This window comes from Moschus berezovskii, chromosome 1 (assembly GCF_049115385.1).
Source record: "Moschus berezovskii isolate FMDL1 chromosome 1, NW_MosBer_1.0, whole genome shotgun sequence".
NCBI classification, from domain to species: Eukaryota; Metazoa; Chordata; class Mammalia; order Artiodactyla; family Moschidae; genus Moschus; species Moschus berezovskii.
In genome coordinates, this window is record NC_142460.1 from 93,847,760 (window position 1) to 93,870,954 (window position 23,195).

At 40.0% G+C, this 23,195-nt stretch overlaps 1 protein-coding gene across 1 annotated transcript in view; it reads left to right on the top strand.

The window, feature by feature from the left end:
- The first annotated feature begins 2,065 nt into the window (after positions 1–2,065).
- ACAP2 (ArfGAP with coiled-coil, ankyrin repeat and PH domains 2) overlaps positions 2,066–23,195 on the top strand; it is a 169,954-nt gene continuing 148,824 nt past the window's right edge. Inside the window, exon 1 of the mRNA XM_055407433.2 lies at positions 2,066–2,396. Within this exon, the coding sequence (XP_055263408.1) occupies positions 2,344–2,396 (53 nt within the window). The 5' untranslated portion in view covers positions 2,066–2,343. The remainder of the gene's footprint in view (positions 2,397–23,195) is intronic.

Below are 23,195 nucleotides of genomic sequence, written 5' to 3' on the forward strand. Positions count from 1 at the left end.
ATGTGCAATGTAATTTTAAAAAAAGAAACCAAGTTTATAAACAAGAAACATATATAACACTGATATATTTTTGAAACATCTCAAAAGTATGCCGTTAATTTCTAAAGGTGATAAAGAGATCAAGATGTAACCAAGTTATGAAAACCAGAATGCCATCATGCTATACTTAAACAGATGGTCAAAGGGTTATATAAGACTTTAGGCAGTGGAAGTGAGAAGACGTAAACTTAACCTCTGATTATGGTACTGAAGATGAAAGTGGTACAATTATGATAACAGCCAACACTTACTGAATGATTACAATGTGGCACTGTGTTAAATGCCTTTGCACAGCCTCAAGACAACGCTATCAGATCAGTGGTGTTATCTTCATTTTGCAGTGAGAAAGGTGTCTTCTAAGAGGTTACATTGGTGTTGAAGCACTGACATGCTGCACAGACAGATGAGTTGCCATTCATCTGGAATACAATTATAGAAACGGCCAACTCTCTAAATTTGACATAATGGTTACAAATCTAGAAGAGATTGTCTTGACTAACTGAAGTGCCTGAGGACACCAAACATTTAACAAGGCAAATCGAGCTTACCTCCAGAACCACATTGCTGTTCTAACACCTTCCCTGTGCATTTTCACAGATATGATTTTTAGGTTGGGTTTAAAAGTATATACTTAAATACAGTGTAGCCATGGTACCTTTTACTTACATGCCATGAATCCATGGCACATTACTTTGCCGACAAAGTTCCGTCTAGTCAACACTATGGTTTTTCCAGTAGTCATGTATGGATGTGAGAGTTGGACCATAAAAAAAGCTGAACGTGGAAGAATTGATGCTTTCGGACTGTGGTATTGGAGAAGACTTGAGAGTCCCTTGGACTGCAAGGAGATCAAACCAGTCAATCCTAAAGGAAATCAGTACTGAATATTCTTTGGAAGGACTGATGCTGAAGTTTCAGTATTTTGGCCACCTGATGCAAAGAACTGACTCATTGCAAAAGACCCTGATGCTGGGCAAGATCGAAGGCAAGCGGAGAAGGGGACGACAGAGGATGAGATGGTTGGATAGCATCACTGACTGGATGGACATGAGTTTGAGCAAGCTTCCGGAGTTGGTGATGGACAGGAAGGCCTGACGTGCTACAGTCCATGGGGTCTCAAAGAGTCGGAGACAACTGAGCGACTGAACTGAACTGATGAATTCATGGAATCTAAGAATCAGAAGTATGGGACTGGGGGTTATTATGAGGATCAGATGAATATCTTACAGCGGCTCCTAGAAAAGTCGTGTATCAGGGGGTAGGTGTTGCAAGTTGGAGTAAATGATTCTGTATTCTCAGAACTCTCTCATCTTAAAACTGGCAAAGGCTACTGAGAGAAAGGCGTCAGTAAGGAGGAATGTCTTCTGTGGTTTTGAAAGCGGTTCTTGTGCACAGAAAGTGCTACCTTCCATACCTGTTTTGATCCTTCCATGCCCACCCCGAATGCCAGCTCCTTCAGAAAGCAGTCTCTGGTTATATGAAAATATAAACATGGGAGATACTTTTAAATCGTTAAGTGATGAAGCCAGTAAGTGAAAGATGGACTTTATCATTAAAGTTACCTGCGCTCCTTTCCTGGCCTCAGTTTCTGTAAACTGAAAGGAAGAGGTGGCTTAGCCTAGCTCTTCCTTTTATAATCTCGACTCTTAACCTTTTCAGATTTCTGCCAGAGCTGCCGTGAAAAGCAACTCTTCTTCTTTGGACCTGCAGGCGGCCGCTCCTCCGCGTTGGCAGCTCAGCAGGGCGGGGCTGGAGAAGCAGGAGAGGAGGAGGGGGGTTCTAGGGGAAGCGCGGCGCGCAATCACGTGACTTCCTTCCCAAGGAGCCTCAGCTGCAGGCCTCCCAGCAACCAGAGCGTCCCGCCTAACGACGCCCGCGCATCCTGGTTGGCCTTCGGGAATGCTTGTGGCAAGGCGGCTCCCACGGTCGCGCTGCTTATTGGCTCGCTCTACCATCGCTCAGGCGCGTTGCCTGAGCGCCCGCAGGCGGTGCGGTCGAAAGCCCCTCCCATTGGCCGCTGGGTTTGTGGCTGGCTGGCTGAGGCTGTCAGTCCTGGGCCGTTTCCCCGAGGCAGGCGCTCTGCTGGGGGCGGGAGGAAGAGGGGCCGGACTGGGGCCTGACTAGCAGTCGCTGCCGCCACGGTCTTCGGGGCTGCTATGACCAGCGGACGACGCGCCTTCCGCAGCTCCGCGCAGCGCTAGTCGCGGCCGTGCGCCCGCCGTAGCCGTCTGTGTCCCCAGCTCAGCCGCTCCCGCGGCTCCCTCGGCTCTTCCAGTGCCCCCTGCGAGGCGAGGCGGAGGCAGGATGAAGATGACGGTGGATTTCGAGGAGTGTCTGAAAGACTCGCCCCGTTTCAGGTAATCGGCGCAGTCGCCCGGCGCCGGGCCGGGGTCACCCGGAGCTGGCTCCTCCGGCGGTGGGGGCGTGAAAGCCAGCCCGCGGAACGCGCTGGGGGCCCCGCAGTCCGCGCCCTCGGACGGGGCGTGCGGCGGTTGCTGTGGCTCCCGACCCGGAGAGGGCTCGACAGCCCCGACTAGCCCTTCGTGAGGGGCGAGGCTGGGCCAGGAGGGGGACGTCGCCTCCTTTTGCCCCTTCCTCGGCCTCTGCCCAGGGCGGAGCGCCCGAGAGGCTGGGCGCACCCGTTTCGAGGAACTGGGGTGCAGCCGCGTCCCCGAAGACTCGTGCCCTTTGCGGGCGCGCGCTGGCTCCCCTTCCTCTGGCCGCTCGTCCTTTCCCCTTCCTTCCGCTCCTTCTTCGTTTCCACCCCCACACCAGCCCCTCTTGGAGGGAGCTTGCAGGGCACCCTCCTGCAGTTCACTTAGTTCCTCTTCGCGCTTTTCCGCTCCCCCTACCCCTAGGAGGAAGGACTCGGGGGGCGAACTGGGAAATCGATTTCTGCTGCTGGCTTGTCCCCGGCCAGGGGGCTTCTAGGAAGGCGCTGGCGGTTGATTTGTACGGGAGTCGGGGGTGGGAGTGTTTGACCAGCCTTATTCTGTCCACTGTGGTCCTAGACTCTTAGGCTTTTCTTTCCACCTAAGCTCTTTGAAGGGGGCACCGCTATCGAGAGTACCGGGCTGAGGGGTGAGGACTAGGAGAAACAGTGCATTTCTGTTTTGAGAACGGAAGTAGGAGGGCCCTGAAGATTGCATTTCTGTTCCTCTTCCAGCAGCGTCGGCCCGGGAGGGCCCCGGTCACCGTAGGATGCTCCCAGTGGATCTGTCACATAAACTGGCTTGGTGGCAGTCCGATTCACATGGGCTGGCCTTCTTCCCTGGAGAGCCGGCAGCCCTGAGGGTGTCCAGAGCCCAGGCTCTTTCGGTTTGAGGGCATCTTAGAAAACTCTTGAATTGTTTTGAAGAGTGGGGTTTTGCTAGGTTGTGTTTTACACTGCATTTATAAGGCTGTCCTTAGGCCTTAAAAATAAGGCCTTCAAAACTTCCGTTAGAACAGTGACATGTCTTGAAAGCATCTCGTGAGCATTGATGTGTTTGTGTCCGCTGATCTTCAGGGCAAGCCTGGGTTGTAAATTCCTGCATTCTCTGCCTGGGAACGAACTGTTCTCATCTTTATCACTGTTAATTTGATTTGCGCCCCCCCCCCAACTTTTTTTTTTACCCTAGTGAAAAGTAAAGAAAAGTATTGTAAAACTTAATGAACTCCTTTGGTTTTTGTTTGTTTATTTTTTGGTGTTAATTTTATTTGGAACTTAGCGCTTTTGCTTGTAAAAAAGTGCACATGGTGGGGTGGAGAGAAGGATGTGTTGGTATTAGTTTTTAAAACTTCATGTTTTGCGTGATTTGACAGACTCAGGAGGTACAGATGGATAGTTTACCACAGCTTTGCAAGTTAGATTTCAGGACTGTGTGGCAAAGGAAGTAATTTTTAAAGTGTACCTTAAATAGTTCTATTTTTTGGTGGAATTTTTATTAATGTGACCCAGCTATTACTGAGTAATGATGTAGTCACAGCATTTTTTTTTTGTCTAGGGAATGTGACTTTGTGCTCAGTTTGTTTAGCATTTTAAGTTTCATTTAAAAAAAAGTTGAGAAAAGTTATTTGGGAATGCTTCTAGGTACTGCTTTTGGTCATAAACCATGTTCTGTCTTTGTTTTTGAAATGAAAGAGTAATTATAAAGTAAGAGGAAAAGATACTGATTAAGTTGTATGTACTATTGTAGTAAGCGTTTGTTAACCTTTAGTATAATATCTATTCTATATTAATTAAGACATTAGGGATTTTCAAGAGTTGTTTCCAGTATTCCATTTACTCTTGGCTGCAAATTGGAAAGAGAAACTAAGATTCACAGAACTCTAATATATTGTATACGTTTGTGAGACTAGATCAGATTTGCCAGGAAATAAAAGTCTCATCATATATATTCCTAATTATAACTCCATGTAGTTATATGTAGGTTATATATGTAGTTATATATGTAGGTTTCTATAGCATTTGAAAATAATATTTCAGAAGTCTTTATTCGTATGCTTATGTATAAGAGAAACTTTCAAGAGCATTGCGTGCTTTGAGTGATATTTTGAAGTATTTGTATCAGAAAATTTGTGACAGCTGGGCTTTTTTGACAGCAAGGCAGCTGTACTATTTATTCTTTGTAGTGTCCTGATCTGTTGTGCTGTTTTAAAACTTAATTCCTATTTTTATTATCCTTCACAAATGAATTTGCGGCATTTAAGTCTGGTGTGTGGACATAACTGTCTTGAATGTTGTAGAATCAATGTCAATGGCAGCTCATGCTGAAGAAAATTTTCACCGGTGGTCAAGCTTTAAACATTAATTTTCCTGTTAAATTGATAAGGAAAACAGGAGGAAGACTGGTTGAAATAGGGAGAGAAGGATATTGCAGTTGCAACATTGTTTTTAGTAATTTGAATAAAGTCTGTGGTTACATTTTACATTCCTGTGAACATTTTGTTTTGTTTTTAGATTGGAAGGCACATTTCTTTGTGTAATTTTGGGTTCTCTTAGTTTTTTAAAAGCCACTCTAAAGGTCAGAATCTTGTTCATTTAAAATCTACAGGAAAGTGGATGCATCTAAATAAGTATACTTTTTAAAAGTATGTAAAAAAAATAAAGTGGAAATTATCCATTTTGACTGTTAGTTGAAGAACTTTGAACTTGTTTGGGCCTGCGCTAAATTGTATGTGTAAGTGTGCGTTAAAATTTTATAAAAATTTTATAAGAATTGTGCTTTTTCTTTATATAAACATATGGTTCACTCAGGAAGTGAATATTTTGTTTGAAATAAAGAGTCGAATTAATTAGTGGTTTTTGAATTGTGGAAAGGAAAGAAAGAAAGATAGCGCTAAGTCGTGTCTGACTCTCGCGATCCAGTGAACTGTGGCCTGCCAGGTTCCTATGTCCATGGGATTCTCTGGGCAGTCCGCTGGAATGGATAGCCATTTCCTTCTCCAGGGGAACTTCCCGACCCAGGCCTTGAACCCAGGTCTCCTGTGTTGCAGGCAGATGCTTTACCGACTGAGCTACATGGGAAGCTTTGAATTGTGGAAGATTTGCTCTAATTTATTGCCCAAATATAAAAATGTTGCATCTTTATATGGAACATTTATTATCCTTAACAGTGTTTATTTTGCACCATTCTGAAGAGTTTTTCTTTGATTCTGTTTCAGATATAATCTTTGTTCCATAACTTAGGATAAAAATCTTAACAAGATGTTTTAGGGTGAAAGGTTTTAATGGCTGAAAGACATCACATGTGTGTGTGCACGTGCATGTTCTGTTTTGATATTAAGCAAGTGCCAGTCTTGACTGATATGCTACTTATCCTTCCATATTTAGAAGAAATACATTCTTAATAATTGGTAATTTCCACATGGAAAATGTAGTGGGCAAAAGATGAAGCAAAATATGTTCTTATTTCAGAAATGGTAGAATGGCATTATAGTTTTATCGTGAACCAAAATATCGGAATCCAGCTAGTCCTCATTGCAGCTTCTAATTCTTCATTTAATGTGGTATCAGCTTAAGTTGAAATAAGGAAGAACAAACTCTTATAACATGCCAGATCTTATACTCTAGTATGCTTTTACAACTACCGTCTCGTTTAATGTTAAAATGTATTATGATGGGGAATTATAATTTTTGTTTTTAAAGTGTTTAAAAAGATGCCAAACTGGATATTTTGAGAAGTTAAATTGACTTTCTTAATGGTGGACTTCCGAGTGGTGGACTTGGAAGTGAATTCACTCTTTTACTCTTTCAAGCTACAGGCTCTGTTACATTAATTAAATTTGTGTTAATTGTGTGTATGATGTCTTTTATTATACAGATATTTAAAAACTGGCTTTCATACGAAAAGTATTCTCATTCCCATTATTATAGGATATGTTCCATTTATAGCAATTTTTAGTTTCATGTAATGCAATGGATTTAGTTCTGAGTGTGAGGGATAATCCTATTTTTATTTTCTTCCTAATAGAGGCCCTTGTCCTGATACCTTTTACTGAATAATGCATCTTTAACCATTGCTTTAAAATTATACACATATTTGCATATGCTACTGCTACTGCTAAGTCACTTCAGTCGTGTCCGACTCTGTGTGACCCCATAGACGGAAGCCCACCAGGCTCCCCTGTCCCTGGGATTCTTCAGGCAAGAACACTGGAGTGGGTTGCCATTTCCTTCTCCAATGTGTGAAAGTGGAAAGTGAAAAGTGCAAGTGAAGTCGCTCAGTCGTGTCCGACCCCCAGCGACCCCACGGACTGCAGCCCACCAGGCTCCTCCATCCATGGGATTCTCCAGGCAAGAGCACTGGAGTGGCTTGCCATTGCCTTCTCCGTATTTGCATATACATACATGTATATGAAATGGGTCTTTTTCTGGATTCTACTCTTTTCTACCAAAGTAATTGTCTGTTTTTCTGCAAATACTGTTAATATATTAGCTGTAACATTTTATAGTTTATTATGATATCTGGTAGGTCAACTTTTCCTTTGTTACTGTTTTTTCAAAAAAAATAATGGCTGTTCTCGAATATTTTGTCTTTATAATATTATAGCTGTGTTCATAACAGAAGATGGTATGTCTTTCTATGTATTTTGGCCTTATATATTTAAAACTTTTTATTATGTAAAATTTCAATGATGATCCAGCTACATACTGTTTATTAGAGAAATACCTTAGATTGAAAGATACAAATATTAATAGATTGAAAGTAAAAGGATAGAAAAAGATAAATGATGCAAGCAATATTCACAAGAGAGCCGGAGTGGCTATATGTAAATAGCCTTTATGATAAAAATTACTAAAGATAAAGGATATTTTATAATGATAAAAGGGTCAATCCATCAGGAAGACATATACTTATAAACATACACACTTAGCAGAGCCTCAAAATACAGGACGGAGAAGGAAATGGCAATCCACGCCAGTACTCTTGCCTGGAAAATCCCATGGATGGAGAAGCCTGGTGGGCTGCAGTCCATGGGGTCGCTAGGGGTCGGACATGACTGAACGAATTCACTTTCACTTTTCGCTTTCATGCATTGGAGAAGGAAATGGCAACCCATTCCAGTGTTCTTGCCTGGAGAATCCCAGGGATGGGGGAGCCTGGTGGGCTGTCATCCATGGGGTCGCACAGAGTCAGACACAACTGAAGCAACTTAGCAGCAGCAGCTGCAGCAAAATACAGGAAGCAAAAAATGATGGAAGTTAAGGGAGAAATAGAAAATCCAATGATAATAGTCAGAGACAAAATACTTTCAGTAATGGGTAGAACTGCTAGGCAAATGGTCAACAGGCAGATATGAGATGTGAACAATACTATAAGTCAAAAAAAGATTTAATAGATATCTGTAGAATACTTCAGACTTCATTTTCTTCTCCAGTACACATGACAACATTTTCTATAAATAAATTAAGCCACTAAACAGGCTTCAACAAATTTAAAAGGATTGAAATCAGGCAAAATAAGTTCTTTGGCCACAATGGAATGATATTAGAAGTAAGTAAAAGAAGGAAATCTGAAAAATTCAAAATTTGAAAAAACCGAGTTACACACTCTTAAATAACTGGTGGATCAAAGAAGAAATCACAGTGAAATAAAGACACAACATACCAAACTCATGGGGTGCAGCTAAAGCAGTCCTTAGAGGGAAATTTATACATGCAAACACCAATATTAAAAAGAAGAAAGATCTCAAATCAATGATCTAACCTTTCGTCTTAAGAAACTAGAAAAAGAAGAGCAAACTAATCTCAAAATAGGGAAGGGAGGAAGTAAAGAAGACTAGAGCAGAAATAAATGAAAATTGAGACTAGAACAACGATAGAGGAAATCGGTGAAACCAGAAGTTGTTTATTAGTAAGGATCAACAAAGCTGACAAACCTTTAGCTAGACCAAGATACTGAAGTAGAAGACTCAGTCTTTTACTTTTCTCAGTTTTCTACTTTTCTAATTTCTTAATCTGGAAGTAAATAGATTTAGTACTGAAAGAGGGGACATCAATGCTGTCTTATAAAAATAAGAGAGATTATGAGAATGCTATGAATAAGTTATTATTTAGATAGTGAGTGAAAGTCATTCAGTCGTGTCCAACTCTTTGCGACCCCATAGACTGTACAGTCCATGGAATTCTCCAGGCCAGAATACTAGAGTGGGTAGCCTTTCCCTTCTCCAGGGGATCTTCCCAACTCAGGGATCATATCCAGGTCTCTGGCATTGCAGGTGCATTCTTTACCAGCTCATCCACAAAGTAAGTCTGTTATTCAGATAATAAATTACTTAAAGTAGATGAAATGGATATATATATATATATATATATATATTCCTCAGTTTAGTCACTCAGTTTTGTCCGACTCTTTGCGACTCCATGGTGGACTGCAGCACGCCCGGCCTCCCTGTCCATCACCAACTCCTGGAGTTTACCCAAACTCATGTCCATTGAGTTGGTGATGCCATTCAACTGTCTTATCCTCTGTCATCCCCTTCTCCTCCCAACTTCAATCTTTCCCCCAGCATCAGGGTCTTTTCCAGTGAGTCAGTTCTTCGCATCAGGGGGCCAAAGTATTGGCGTTTCAGCTTCAGCATCAGTCCTTCCAATGAATCAGTCCTTCCAAATCATTGAGGACTGATTTCCTTTAGGTTGGACTGGTTAGATCTCCTTACAGTCCAAGGGACTCTCAATCAAGAGTCTTCTCTAACACCACAGTTCAAAAGCATCAATTCGTCAGTGCTCAGCTTTCTTTATAGTCCCCAACTCTCACATCCATACATGACTATTGGAAAAACCATAGCTTTGACTAGACGGACCTTTGTTGGCAAAGTAATGTCTCTGCTTTTTAATAAGCTGTGTAGGTTGGTTATAACTTTTCTTCCAAGGAGCAAGTGTCTTTTAATTTCATGGCTGCAGTCACCATCTGCAGTAATTTTGGAGCCCAAAAAAGTAAAGTCTGTCACTGTTTCCATTGTTTCCCCATCTATTTGCCATGAAGTGATGGGACCAGATGCCATGATCTTAGTTTTCTGAATGTTGAGCTTTAAGCCAACTTTTTCACTCTCCTCTTTCACTTTCATCAAGAGGCTCTTTAGTTCTTTGCTTTCTGCCATAAGGGTGGTGTCATATGCATATGTGAGGTTATTGATATTTCTCCTGGCAATCTTGCTTCCAGCTTGTGCCTCATCCAGCCTAGCGTTTTTCATGATGTACTCTGCATATAAGTGGGGTGACAGTATACTGCCTTGATGTACTCCTTCCCCTGTTTGGAACCAGTCTGTTGTTCCATGTCCAGTTCTAACTGTTTTTTCATGACCTGCATACAGATTTCTCAGGAGGTGGGTCAGGTGGTCTGGTATTCCCATCTCTTGAAGAATTTTCCATAGTTTGTGGTGATTCACACAGTCTAAGGCTTTGGTATAGTCAATAAAGCAGAAATAGATGTTTTTCTGGAACTCTCTTGCTTTTTCGGTGATCTGACGGATGTTGGCAATTTGATCTCTGGTTCCTCTACCTTTTCTAAAACTAGCTTGAATATCTGAAAGTTCATGGTTCACGTGTTGTTGAAGCCTGGCTTGGAAAATTTTGAGCGTTACTTTGCTAGCATGTGAGATGAGTGCAATTGTGCGGTATTTTGAGCATTCTTAGTCATTGCCTTTCTTTGGGATTGGAATGAAAACTGACCTTTTCCAGTCCTGTGGCTACTGCTGAGTTTCCCAGATTTGCTGGTGATTGAGTGCAGCACTTTCACAGCATCATCTTTTAGGATTTGAAATAGCTCAACTGGAGTTCCATCACTTCCACTAGCTTTGTTCGTAGTGATGCGTCTTCCTAAGGCCCACTTGACTTCGCATTCCAGGATGTCTGGCTCTAGGTGAGTGATCACACCTTCGTGATTATCTGGGTTGTAGAAAGACACAAACTACTGAAATGACTCAAGAAGAAATTGAAAATCTAAGTGGACGTAAGAGATTGAATTAGTAATCAAAAGCTTCCTCGAAAGGAAAACCCAGACCAAGATGGCTTCACTGATGAATTCTGTCAAATATTTAAAGATGAATTAACAACAATCCTTCATAAACTCTTCCAAGAAGTAGAAGAGGAAGTGTTGCTTCACAGTTGATTCTCTGAGTCCAGTATTACCCTGCTAAAGATATGTTAAGAAAACAAAGATGTAAGAAAACTACAGACCAATATCTGTTATGAATAAAGGTACAAAAATCATCAGTAAAATATTAGCAAACCAAGTATAACAATATATAGAAAGGATTTTACACCGTGACCAAGTGGGACTTATCTCAGGAGTGCAAAAATCAATGTAATAAACAATAAAACAAAGGATAAACACCATGTTATCATCTTAATAGATGCAAGGAAAGTATTTGACTAAATAAACCCACTTTTATGACGAAAATACCCAATAAACTAGGAATAGAAAGCTTCCTCAGCCTGGTAAAGGACAGCTGTGAGCTAACATTTTATTTAATGGTGAAAAAGTTTTTCTCTAAGATCAAGAAAAAATTTCTTTTTCATACTTCTATTCAACAGTGTAGTGGAGCATGTAGCCAGAGCAGCTAGGCAGGAAAGAAGAATAAAGGAAAAAATATAAGGAAAACAGTAGTAAATTCATTTTTACTTAAAAGTAGATTAGATTATATACACTTGTGTCTTGATATCCATAGGAATTGGTTCCAGGACCCCTGCAGATATAAAAATCTGTAGATGTTCAAGTTCTTTGCAAAAAATGGTATAGTATAATCAACCGTCTGTATCTGTGGGTTCTGCATCCAAGGATATGGAGGGCTGACTGTATCTTGTATGTAGAAAATCTTAAGGAATGCACACAAATCAAATAGAACTAATAAGTTCAACAAAGCCACAGAATATAAGACCAGTGTCAGGATATACTACAGTTTATGTATTCTCCTATTAAAGGATATCTTGGTTGCTTTTATGTTTTGGCAGTTATGAATAAAGCTGATATTATATTTATGTAAAGGCTTTTGTGTGGACATTAATTTTCCTCTCATTTGTATAAGTACCAAGGAGACAATGCCTGGACTGTATGGAAAGTGTTATAAGAATATGTTTAGTATTTCAAGAAACTTCCAAACTGTCTTCCAGAGTGGCTGTGCCAGATACTTTATCAAGAACAGTGATTGAGAGTTCCTGTTGCTCTACCTTCTCACCAGCATTTGGTGGTGTTGTGTTCTGAAGTTTGGGCATTCTGATAGGCATATAGTAGTATCTCATTTTAATTTGCATTTCTCTGATTGTGTATAATGTATAGCTTCTTTTCATATGCTTATTTGCCATCTTGTGTTTCTTCTTTGTCAAGATATCTTTTAAGGTCTTTGACCCATTTTTTAATTGAATTGTTTACTTTTTTCTTTTTTTGGCTGCTTGTGGGATCTTTGTATCCCAATGAGGGAACCAACTCACATCCCCTGGACTGCCAGGAAAGTCCTGAGTTGTTAGTTTTCTTACTGGGTTTTAAGAGTCCTTCATACATTTTGAATAACAGTCCTTTATTAGATATATAGTTTGGAAAATTTTTTCCCCAGTCTGCAGCTTGTCTTCATTTTCTTGATTACCTTTATTTTTGATATTCCCTCTGTCATTTGAAATTCCCTCTGTCATTCATGTATTGGATTTGCTTTTCTTGATTTTCATGTTGCTGTCTTTTCTGTTTGCTTATTTTGGCAGAGTCCCATTTCCACTACTCTTCCTCAAAAAGGTGCATTTTTTTTTTTTTTTTCTTTTAGACTTTACCTGTCTGGAAATGTATGCAGGATTGTAGACTGAAACCATTTTCTCTCAGAATTTGAAGGCATTGCACCACTGTCTTCTGGGTTTCAATGTTGCTGTGGACAAGTGGTATTGTTTTTATTTCCTGATTTTTTTTGTTGTTGTTGTTTCTGAAGTTTTTTTAGATTTTTTTCTTTACTCCTGATATTCTGAAATTTCATAGTGATATGCCTTTAGGTGGGTATTTTTTATTTATTGTCTTGGACACTTCCTCTCAATCTGAAAACTCATGTGTTTTAGTTCTGAGGAATCATTATTTCTTTGATAATTTCTTTTCCTCTTTTTTTAATCTTTTATTCTTGTATTCATATTTTGAATGAATTCTTTTTCTCCCATTTCCTATTTATCTTTTTGTTTTGGATGATGTATCAAAATTATTTCCTAATCTTAGTTTTCAAAAATTCTTTGTTATTCTGAATATATGTATATGCATGTGTGTGTGTGTATATATATATGTGAAACTGAAAGTGAAGTTGCTCAGTTGTATCTGACTCTTCGCGACCCCGTGGACTGTAGCCCACCAGGCTCCTCTAGCCATGGAATTTTCTAGGCAAGAGTACTGGAGTGGATTGCCACTTCCTTCTCCAATATATATATATGTGTATGTGTATGTTTTAATGTCAGCCTGTTCTTCAAGGGGCTTTCCAGGTGGCCCAGTGGTAAAGAATCCTCTTGCCAATTCAGGAGACGTGGGTTTGATCCCTGGGGAAGGAAATGGCCACCCACTCTTGCATTCTTGCCTAGGAAATCCATGGACACAGGACCCTGGCGGGCTACAGTTCATGGGTCACAAAGAGTTGGACAAACTTAGCTACTAAACAACAACAAATTTTTCAAGAGCTTTCCTTATACATCTGAAGAAATTAGTCATACTAAACAGTTTTTTCTTTCTCTGAAATTATCTTCCTCTAAAGTTTTGATTTGTTTGTTGTTTGTTTGTTTTGATCTTCTTTTAGAAATTTTCTGTTGATCTTTGGCTCTCTGTTTACATCAAAGAGGCACTTAAAAAGTTACTGGAAGTATGCTGTATTTTGTTATGGGTTGTCTGGTGAGTTTTACTACAGGGTAGTATTTTCATTGGGACCACTCCCAAATGTCAGTATTTTTAGGACTTTTCTTATTTATCTTAAAGAGCCATCTTCTGCCTGGTAGATAGAATGTAAGTGCTGAATTTCAGGAAACTAGCTAGGAATATTCTTAATGAGATTGGGAATACTAGACCACATTACCTGCCTCCTGAGAAACCTGTGTGAAGCAGGAGCAACAGTTAGAATTGAATATGGAACAATGTACTGGTTCAAAATTTGGAAAGGAGTACATCAAGGCTGTGTATTGTCACCCTGATTATTTAACTTATGTGCAGAATACATCATGTGAAATGGTGGGCTGGATGAATCACAAGCTGGAATCAAGATTGCCAGGAGAAGTAGCAACAGCCTTAGATATGCAGATGATACCACTTTAGTGGCAGAAAGTGAAGAGGAACTAGAGTCTCTTGATGAAGGTGAAAGAGGAGCGTGAAAAAGCTGGCTTAAAACTCAGCATTCAAAAAATGAGGATTATGGCATTTGGTCCTATCGCTTCATGGCAAATAGATGGGGAAAATGTGGAAACAGTGTCAGGTTTCATTTTCTTGGCTTCTGAAATCAATGTGGATGGTGACTGCAGCCATGAAATTAAGACACTTGCTCCTTGGAAGAATAGCTATGACAAACTTCAGTTCAGTTCAGTTCAGTCGCTCAGTCGTGTCCGACTCTCCGCGACCCCATGAATCACAGCACGCCAGGCCTCCCTGTCCATCACCAACTCCCGGAGTTCACTCAAACTCATGTCCACAGAGTCGGTGATGCCATCCAGCCATCTCATTCTCCGTCGTCCCCTTCTCCTCCCGCCCCCAACCTTTCCCAGCATCAGAGTCTTTTCCAGTGAGTCAACTCGTCTCATGAGGTGGCCAAAGTATTGCAGTTTCAGCTTTAGCATCAGTCCTTCCAATGAACATCCAGGATTGATCTCCTCTAGAATGGACTGGTTGGATCTCCTTGCAGTATAAGGGACTCTCAAGAGTCTTCTCCAACACCACAGTTCAAAAGCATCGATTCTTCGGCGGTCAGCCTTCTTCACAGTCCAACTCTCACATCCATACATGACCACGGGAAAAACCATTGCCTTGACTAGACGGACCTTGGTTAGCAAAGGTCTCTGCTTTTTAATATACTATCAAGGTTGGTCATAACTTTCCTTCCAAGGAGCAAGTGTCTTTTAATTTCATGGCTGCAATCAGCATCTGCAGTGATTTTGGAGCCCAAAAAAACAAAGTCTGACACTGTTTCCACTGTTTTTCCATCTATTTCCCATGAAGTGATGGGACCAGATGCCTAGACAGCATATTAAAAAGCAGAGACATCACTTTGCTGACAAAGGTCCGTATAGTAAAAGGTATGTTTTTTCCAGTAGTCATGTATGGATGTGAGAGTTGGACCATAAAGAAAGCTTAGTGTCGAAGAATTGATGCTTTTGAACAGTGGTGCTGGAGAAGATTCTTGAGAGTCCCTTGGATATCAGGGAGGTCAAATCAGTCCATCCTAAAGGAAAGCAACCCTGAATATTCATTTGATGGGCTGGTGCTGAAGCTCCAATACTTGGGCCACCTGATGCAAGAGTTGGCTCACTGGAAAAGACCCTGATGCTGGGAAAGATTGAGGGCAGGAGGAGAAGGGGTCGACAGAAGATGAGATGGTTGGATGGTATCACTGACTCAATGGACATGAGTTTAAGCATACTCTGGGAGATAGTAAAGGACAGGGAAAGCTGCCGTGCTGCAGTTCATGGGGTCGCAAAGCGTTGGCCTTGCCTTAGTGACTGAACAACAATAACACCAAGCTACAGAAGGGGCTGGAGCAGGCCTGTGGGGTAGGGACTTCTCACTGGAGTTTCTCTCTCATGGGGAATTTTTAACTTAGTTTTAGTTAGTACTTTTGATTTTAGTATATAAACCTTTATAGAAAATAAAGCTCTCATTTTTTGTCAGGATGGGAGAGGGGTAGTCATATCAAGTTGGAAGAGTGGAGTGGGGATCTGAAGAGTCTGGTTACTCCTTATGAATATAAAATTTCAATTAATTCTGTTTTCACCTTCCCTCCTCCACCCAACTCCATCCCTGTATTTTGAGACATATGACATTTTCATGCCTCTAACCATTTGGGGCTTCTATATTGTGAATCTTCTTTCTTGAAAATTGGCTTCCCCAGTGTAATTTGATGGCTTAGGGTTTGGCTTTTTCTGGTCTGAGTTACTGTTCTTTTATTTGCCTTTCAGTTTCTAGAATTGTGCTGCTAACCGTTACTGTTTCTATTTTTTGTCCTGTGTATTAACTCCCCACCTTCTGTCATTTTAATTAGATTTTTTGAGAAAATGGAGATAAATGGGTGTATTTTATCTGTGATGTTTAACTGGAGGTTGTGTGCTGTTGGTGTGCAAAGCACAGCTTCAACTGGAGAATACTCTTTTATGGTAGTGAATATGGACCAAGTATGTGGGTTCTGGAGGCTGATTACCTGTTTTACTTCTTTTTCACTTACTGATGTTGAGACCTTTCTTACTTCTACCTTGGCTCAGTGAGAACAACAATGCATTACTGCAAATTCAAAATGCCTTTCACGGAAGTAGGTGAAGAGTACACAATTAATGCTCAGTCCTCTTCTTTCTCTTGTTTTCTTGAAGAGAAGCTTGGATAGTTTACTTAAGGATGCTGGCATGCTCATGTAGTAATAATAAATGGTTGAAGAATCTGGTATGTATGAAGGATTAGGCATGTTACTTGGAAACATGAAAATCATCTGTGCTGTGGATGATGAAACAGTGAAAGTAAATGGATAAACTTCACTTTGTAGAAGGAGAGCAGTAAAGGTCCTTAAAAAGCACCATAGGTAGATTTTATGTGTAGAGATTTAAGAAGGAAGGTTAAACAAAAGAATAATAGGAGAAAACAAACTACTGAGGACACAGTGCCTTAAGGATTTAAATCCTGAATGATGACCAGACAAAGGAAAAGCAGTGATAGGTTGTAGAAGAAAACTGCTGTGAGGAAGTGCATGTGTCTACTTGAGAGCACATGACATCTTTTCCACTGAATTACAGCTAGGATTTGGAGGTTAGACAGGTGAGATGGTGCAAGTTAAACATCTAAAGATTTGGGTAAATGAACACATGAAGAAATTCTTATAGAAGGGATTGACTTGATTATACTTTTGTAGTAATTTGTACCTGAAATACAGCAGGATTCTTTGTTGAAATACAGTCAGTTTTTCTGTTTGAAGTTTTTATGTTTTCTGTGATGCCGTAGACGTACTCAAATTTAAATATAAATTTTTTTTCCCACTGCCTAAAAAGTTGCTCTTCAATGTTGAAGTTTAAAAAAATGGTAAAAATAGTTCATCCAAAAGCGGGCAATGGAGAATGGGCACTAGGACACTAAATTTCATGGGATTTAATTTGTATGTATTTTAGCATCACTTTTAGATGAGATGTGAGCGGGGTGTGCATACTTTTTAAGTGACTCATGTAAAATTAAAGTTGATGGAACTAATAATTTTGATATTTTATTTCTAGTCAGAAATGTGTTCTGTTTTTGGCTGCACCTTGCTTCTTGTGGACTTCTGTGGTGTCTCAGATGCTAAAGAATTGGCCTGCAGTACAGGAGACCTAGGTTCAGTCCCTGGGTTGGGAAGATCCCCTGGAAAAAGGAATGGCTACCCCCTGCAGTATTCTTGCCTGGAGAATTCCGTGGGCAGAGGAGCCTATTGGGTTATAGTTCATGAGTTTGCCTTTAAGACTTACTTACTTGGGTCTTGTGAAATCTTAGTTCCTTGACCAGGGGTTGAACCTGTGCCCTTGGCAGTGAAATTGTGGACCATCAGGGAATTCCCCATGTTCATTTTTAAATAAACAAAACTTTCCTTGTTTTAAAAAATAGTTTTTAACTTGGTGATATATTGTTTTACTTTGATTTTCAGTTTTATGTTCAAAGGGAAGCTTCATAGTAAGTTAAAAATCCATTTATATGAATTTTTGAATCAAAGTATTTAATTATAGGGGGACTAGATGTTATTGGTTATGGTCAGATAATAGTTTTACATGAATGAAATGAATTAAGATACTTCCTAGCACGTTTATCATTTACTGTGAGAACCTCCTGTGGCATTTATCTACTGGCTAAGAGCCATCTGTTTGTCTGAAAAAGCCTTTGTTTTTCTTTGATGGTTGAAGGCTATTTTCCCAAAGCATAGAATAATAGGTTGGCTTGTTTTTTTTAAAGCACAATGTCATTTCATTGTCTTTTGTTTATATTTTTATCATTTATGTTGCAAGTTTGTCTGTCTTATTATTGCTCTCTGGAGCATAATGTGTTTTCCTCTGGCTGCTCTTAAGCCTTTTTTTTTTTTTACTGATTTTCAGTTTTAGCTTGATATGTGTAGGTGTGGTTTCTGTTGTCATCTTGCTTGGGGCTTGTAGGATTTCTTCAATATATGGGGTTTGTAGAGTATCTTTCATCCATTTGTAAAATTCCTGTTATCTTTCTCAATGTTGCCTCTGCTACACTTCTCTTCTTCTGGGACTCAGCTCCACATAAGTTAAATTTTTCTCTTGCTGTGTCTTACATGTCTCTTGTTCTTTTTTGAAATATTACTCTTAGTGAAGAAATAGGATATTTTAATTGATTTGTATTCCCTCATCTTCTGCTGTTTATAAACTGCTGTTAAACCTATCTGTGGAGTTTTTAATTCATCTTTTTACTTCTGGACATTTCGTTTGATTTTCTTCTGTATAGACTCTTGTTCTTTGGTGAAAATTGCTAGCTTTTCATGTATTTCTTGCTAGTTTTTCTCTCATTTCATGACTGTATTAATTATTGCCACTTTTCAGTCCCTATCTAATAAAACCAGTATCTGGCTTGTCAGTGATTCTATTTGTTTTGTATTTTCTTCTGGTTGTTGTTTAGTTCTTTCTTTTGGTGGGCCCAGGTTTTAATTTAATACTGTATGCTGTGAAAAACTGTAGATGCTCTGGATGATATCTTTCTCCAGAGAGGGTTAATTCTTTCCTTTGTTAGGTAGACAGAGTGGGAGATGATCATCCTGGTCTAGTCACTCAATAAGCTTCGTTGGCTTCCTATTGCTGCTACAACAAATTATCCCAAATTCAGTGGCTTAGAACAACACATTTATTATCTTACAGTTCTGGGGAGTCAGAGTTTCAATACAGGTCTTAGTTAAAATCAAGGTGTTGGCAGGACTGCATTTGTTTCTAGAAGATACAGGGAAGATCATTGCTTTTACTTTTCTAGTTTCAAGAGTCTGCTCATATTTCACAGCTCATGGCCCTCTTCTATATTCAAAGCCAGCAATGACTCGACAATCTGTCTTCCTCTTTCACTTATAAGGACTCTGGTAACATTGGACTTACCCAGATAATCCCAGGATGATTTTCTCATCTCACAGTCACATGATTATTATTAATTAAGCTTCATTCTGTTTGCTGCTTTAGTTCATCTGTACAGCATAACTTTACATTTTCACAGGTTCTGGGGACTAGGATGCTGGCCTCTTTGGGGGGCCATTATTCTGTCTACCACACTCTGCCCTCTGGCTCCTAAAGTCTCACCTCTTGTCTCACATGGAAAATTTATTCATGTCATTGCAACTTCCCCCAAAGTCTCATCTCAGTTGGGTTACGATTATCTCATTTGTGTTCATTAGTTTACTTGTTACTGTTGTAAAATCGTAGTGCAAACTTTTGGTAACTGTGCTATATTTTTATTTAGTAGTATTTATATATTTTCATTATTACTAGGAAGGTTTTATGATTTAAGGAAAATGGTTGTATTACATGCTTTATCAAGATGTTATGGCATAACACTTAATGCTTATTCCTGTATTGTATGTGATGATCGCCCACTTTTCTAGATTATGGCTAATATGATAACAATGTCTTGTTACTTACTTTTTTGAAAAAAGTAGACAAATTTTCTTATATAACTTTCCACATTCTGAAATCATCTGGTTGTTTTTTTCTGGATTAATTCAGTTTAACATTTTTGGCAAGAATACTTTTAAGTGGTGATGTATCATTTTCACCGGAAAACCCATGATATTTGGTTGTCTTCTGGTTAATAATACAGAGTTTGATCTCTGGCACCTTGAATTGGGAACCAGGGGGAGGAGAGGCTTGTAAATCAAAAGCCTTGAATGGGAAGGTGCATGATCTTCACAGAGCTAAAACAGGCCAGAGTGGGCTGGAGCAAAGTGAGCAGGAGGAACTGTGGCAGGAGATAGAGAGATAAATAGGGATCCAATCGTGTTAGGCCTGGTAAGTCATCCATAGTACGAAGTTTGGATTTTATGATTTTTGCCCTAGGAAGCCATTAGAAATTAGTAGTGAGAGATGATAAGACTTACATTTAAAAAATATTTTGACTACTGTTTGGAAAATGGGATGTAGAGGGGTGAGGGTGAATCTGGAGAGACTAGTTTTAGTTATTAGGTTAGACCAGGCAAGAGAAGACTTGGGGCGCTAGTGGAGGTAATTTCTGTGGTAGAATCAAAAAGAATTGCTGTTGAATTGCTTGTGAGGAAAGAGAATAAAAATAACATTTTTACCTTTAGCAACTGGAAGGATAGGTGTATTGTTTGCTGATGGGGGAAAGCAAAGGAAGAACAGGTTTTGGGTAAGAAACTCAAGAGTTCCATTTTTGTACTTGTTTGAGATACCTAGTAGACACCAGGTGGAGCTGTTAAAAGAATTGGCACAGAAGTGTAGCCTTTTGTAACTTTATTTTGCAAACTTATTAAGATCTCATCCCAGTCTCCATTTTAGATTATAAACTCTTTGGTACGAGACCTCCAGTGTCTGTTTCCTTTTATTCTCAGCATAATTCTTTTGCACACAATAGTTAGGCTACAAACTCTTATTGCCCAAAATTTCATTCATTAAAATAGTTACACATTCTCCATTTTTACATAAAATACTGTGTTTATTTTAGAAATCTATTGTTGTACTAATGATAAATTTCCAAAACTATAAGTAATACATGCTAGAGCTTGTTTAACTTTTCTTTGGCAACATAGTAATTAAATCAAACCGAAATCTTTAGATCCTCTTCAGTTCAGTCGCTCAGTCATGTCCGACTCTTTGCGACCCCATGAATCACAGCACGCCAGGCCTCCCTCTCCATCACCAACTCCTGGAGTTCACTCATATTCACCTCCATCGAGTTGGTGATGCCATCCAGCCATCTCATTCTCTGTCGTCCCCTTCTCCTCCTGCCCCCAATCCCTCCCAGCATCAGAGTCTTTTCCAGTGAGTCAACTCTTCGCATGAGGTGGCCAAAGTATTGGAGTTTCAGCTTTAGCATCAGTCCTTCCAATGAACACCCAGGACTGATCTCCTTTAGAATGGACTGGCTGGATCTCCTTGCAGTCCACAGGACTCTCAAGAGTCTTCTCCAACACCACAGTTCCAAAGCATCAATTCTTTGGCAATCAGCTTTCTTCACAGTCCCACTCTCACATCCGTACATGACCACTAGAAAAACCATAGCCTTGACTAGACGGACCTTGGTAGTTATAATTCTTGAGAGCCTAATCTGTTTGTAGGCCATCAAATACGTATATGTGGGGTCTATAATAAATTAGTTAATTTCACAAACAAAACTATTCAGAAAATTAATGCTTATTGCAGTTGTATAGAAAAAATTTTAAATATCATGTTCTTTTTTTTTTTAATTAAAAGAAATTTGCCCCTTCCAGCTTGAAAGACTTTGGGCTCTCACTAGTGAAGGTGTAGAGTCCCGATCACTGGACCATCAGGGAATTCCCTGAAATACTATGTGTGTCACCTTGATAAAACCATTAATTTTTCAGTTGACCATCTACTTAGACTATCTTATCAGTCTTTTGGAAACTTGTTCCTGGAAAACCTGATTTGGAATGAGGTATTTGAAAGAAATAAACCTAAAATTTAGTGACTTAAAATGACTGTTTTATTTTGCTCATGATTTGTGGGTCAGGAGTTTGAAAAGGTCTTGGCTGGAAGGATCATCTCTGATCCATGCTATGACAGCTGGGTGGCTGAGACTGGACCATCCACTTCCAATGTGGCTTCTTCAGTCACGTGTCTGATGCCCTTTTGTTTTGTGGTCCTTTGTCCTCTATTCACATGTCATCTCATCCTTGAGGCTGCTTAAGCTACCAGGCCAATCAAGGGTCAAGCCTGGAACTAGTTGAGCATTGTTTCCTCTGTATTCTGTTAGGGCAGTCACAGAGGTCACCTGAATTCAAGGGAGTGGAGAAATAGACTCTGCATCTTGGTGGGGAAATGGCCAGGTCATAAAAACAATCTGCCATACATTGTGTCTAAAAGTGCCCTTGGCAGTGATGATGAGGAAAACTATAAAGATGCAATAAGATTGCATTGTTGTTTAGTCACTAAGTTGAGTCCAACTCTTTAGCGACCCCACGGACTGTAGCCCACCAGGCTCCTCTGTCTATGGGATTTCCCAGGCGAGAATACTGGAGTGGGTTGCCATTTCCTTCTCCAGGAAATCTTCCCAACCCAGGGATCTAACCCCCATCTCCTGGTTGGTAGGCAGATTCTTTACCACTGAGCCACCAGGGAAACCAATAAGATGGCAGATTTAAAGCTAAAGTGAGCTATTTTTGTCTGTCAGATTGACAGTGTTAAGAGTTCCCCTTGCTAGGAAAGGTTAAGGGAAACAGTCCTCATAGTGTTGGAAAGGGTGTGGTTTGTTAGAACTTTTTTGAAGGACAAAGTAGTAAAATATCTCAGAATTTAAAAATACGTATGCTTTTACTTAGCATTTTTATATCTAGGAAGTTCTCTAAGGAATAATAGGAAAAATTTGCAAACTTATACGAACAAGGATGTCTTTTCAGATAAATTTATCAAATTGTTTATTTATAAGAGGAATTGTGCAAGTAGAATATTGGTTAGGTAGAATTTTTGTTGTTTTGTTGCTCACTCATGTCCGAATCTTTGCGGCCTCATGGACTGTAGTACTCTGGGCTTCCCTGTCCTTCACCATCTCTCAGAGCTTGCTCAAACTCATGTGCAGTGAGTCTGTGATGCCATCTAACCATCTTGTCCTCTGTCATCTGCTTCTCCTCCTGCCTTTAATCTTTCCCAGCATCCGGGTCTTTTCCAGTGAGTCAGTTCTTCGCCTCAGTTGGCCAAAGTATTGGAACTTCACCCTTAGCATCAGTCCCTCCAGTGAATATTCAGGATTGATTTCCTTTAGGATTGACTGATTGGGTCTTCTTCCAGTCCAAGGGACTCTCAAGTTTTTAAAATATAGTGATAGCTAACAATTAAAATTCTTAAAGAGGTGGGAATACTAGACCACATTACCTGCTGAGAAACCTGTATGCAGGTCAAGAAGTAACAGTTGGAATTGGACATGGAACAATAGACGGGCTCCAAATTGGGAAAGGAGTATATCAAGGCTGTGTATCAAGGCTGCAGAATACATCATGTGAAATGCTGGGCTGGAAGAAGCTCAAGCTGGAATCAAGATTGCTGGGAGAAATATCAGTAACCTCAGATATGCAGATGATACCACCCTTATGGCAGAAAGTGAAGAGAAACCAAAGAGCCTCTTGATGAAAGTGAAAGAGGAGAGTGAAAAGGTTGGCTTAAAACTCAACATTCAAGAAATGATGAGTATGGCATTGGATCCCATCACTTCATGGCAAATAGATGGGGAAACAATGGAAACAGTGACAGACTTTTATTATCTTGGGCTCCAAAATCACTGCAGATGGTGACTGCAGCCATGAAATTGAAAGATGCTTGCTCCTTGGAA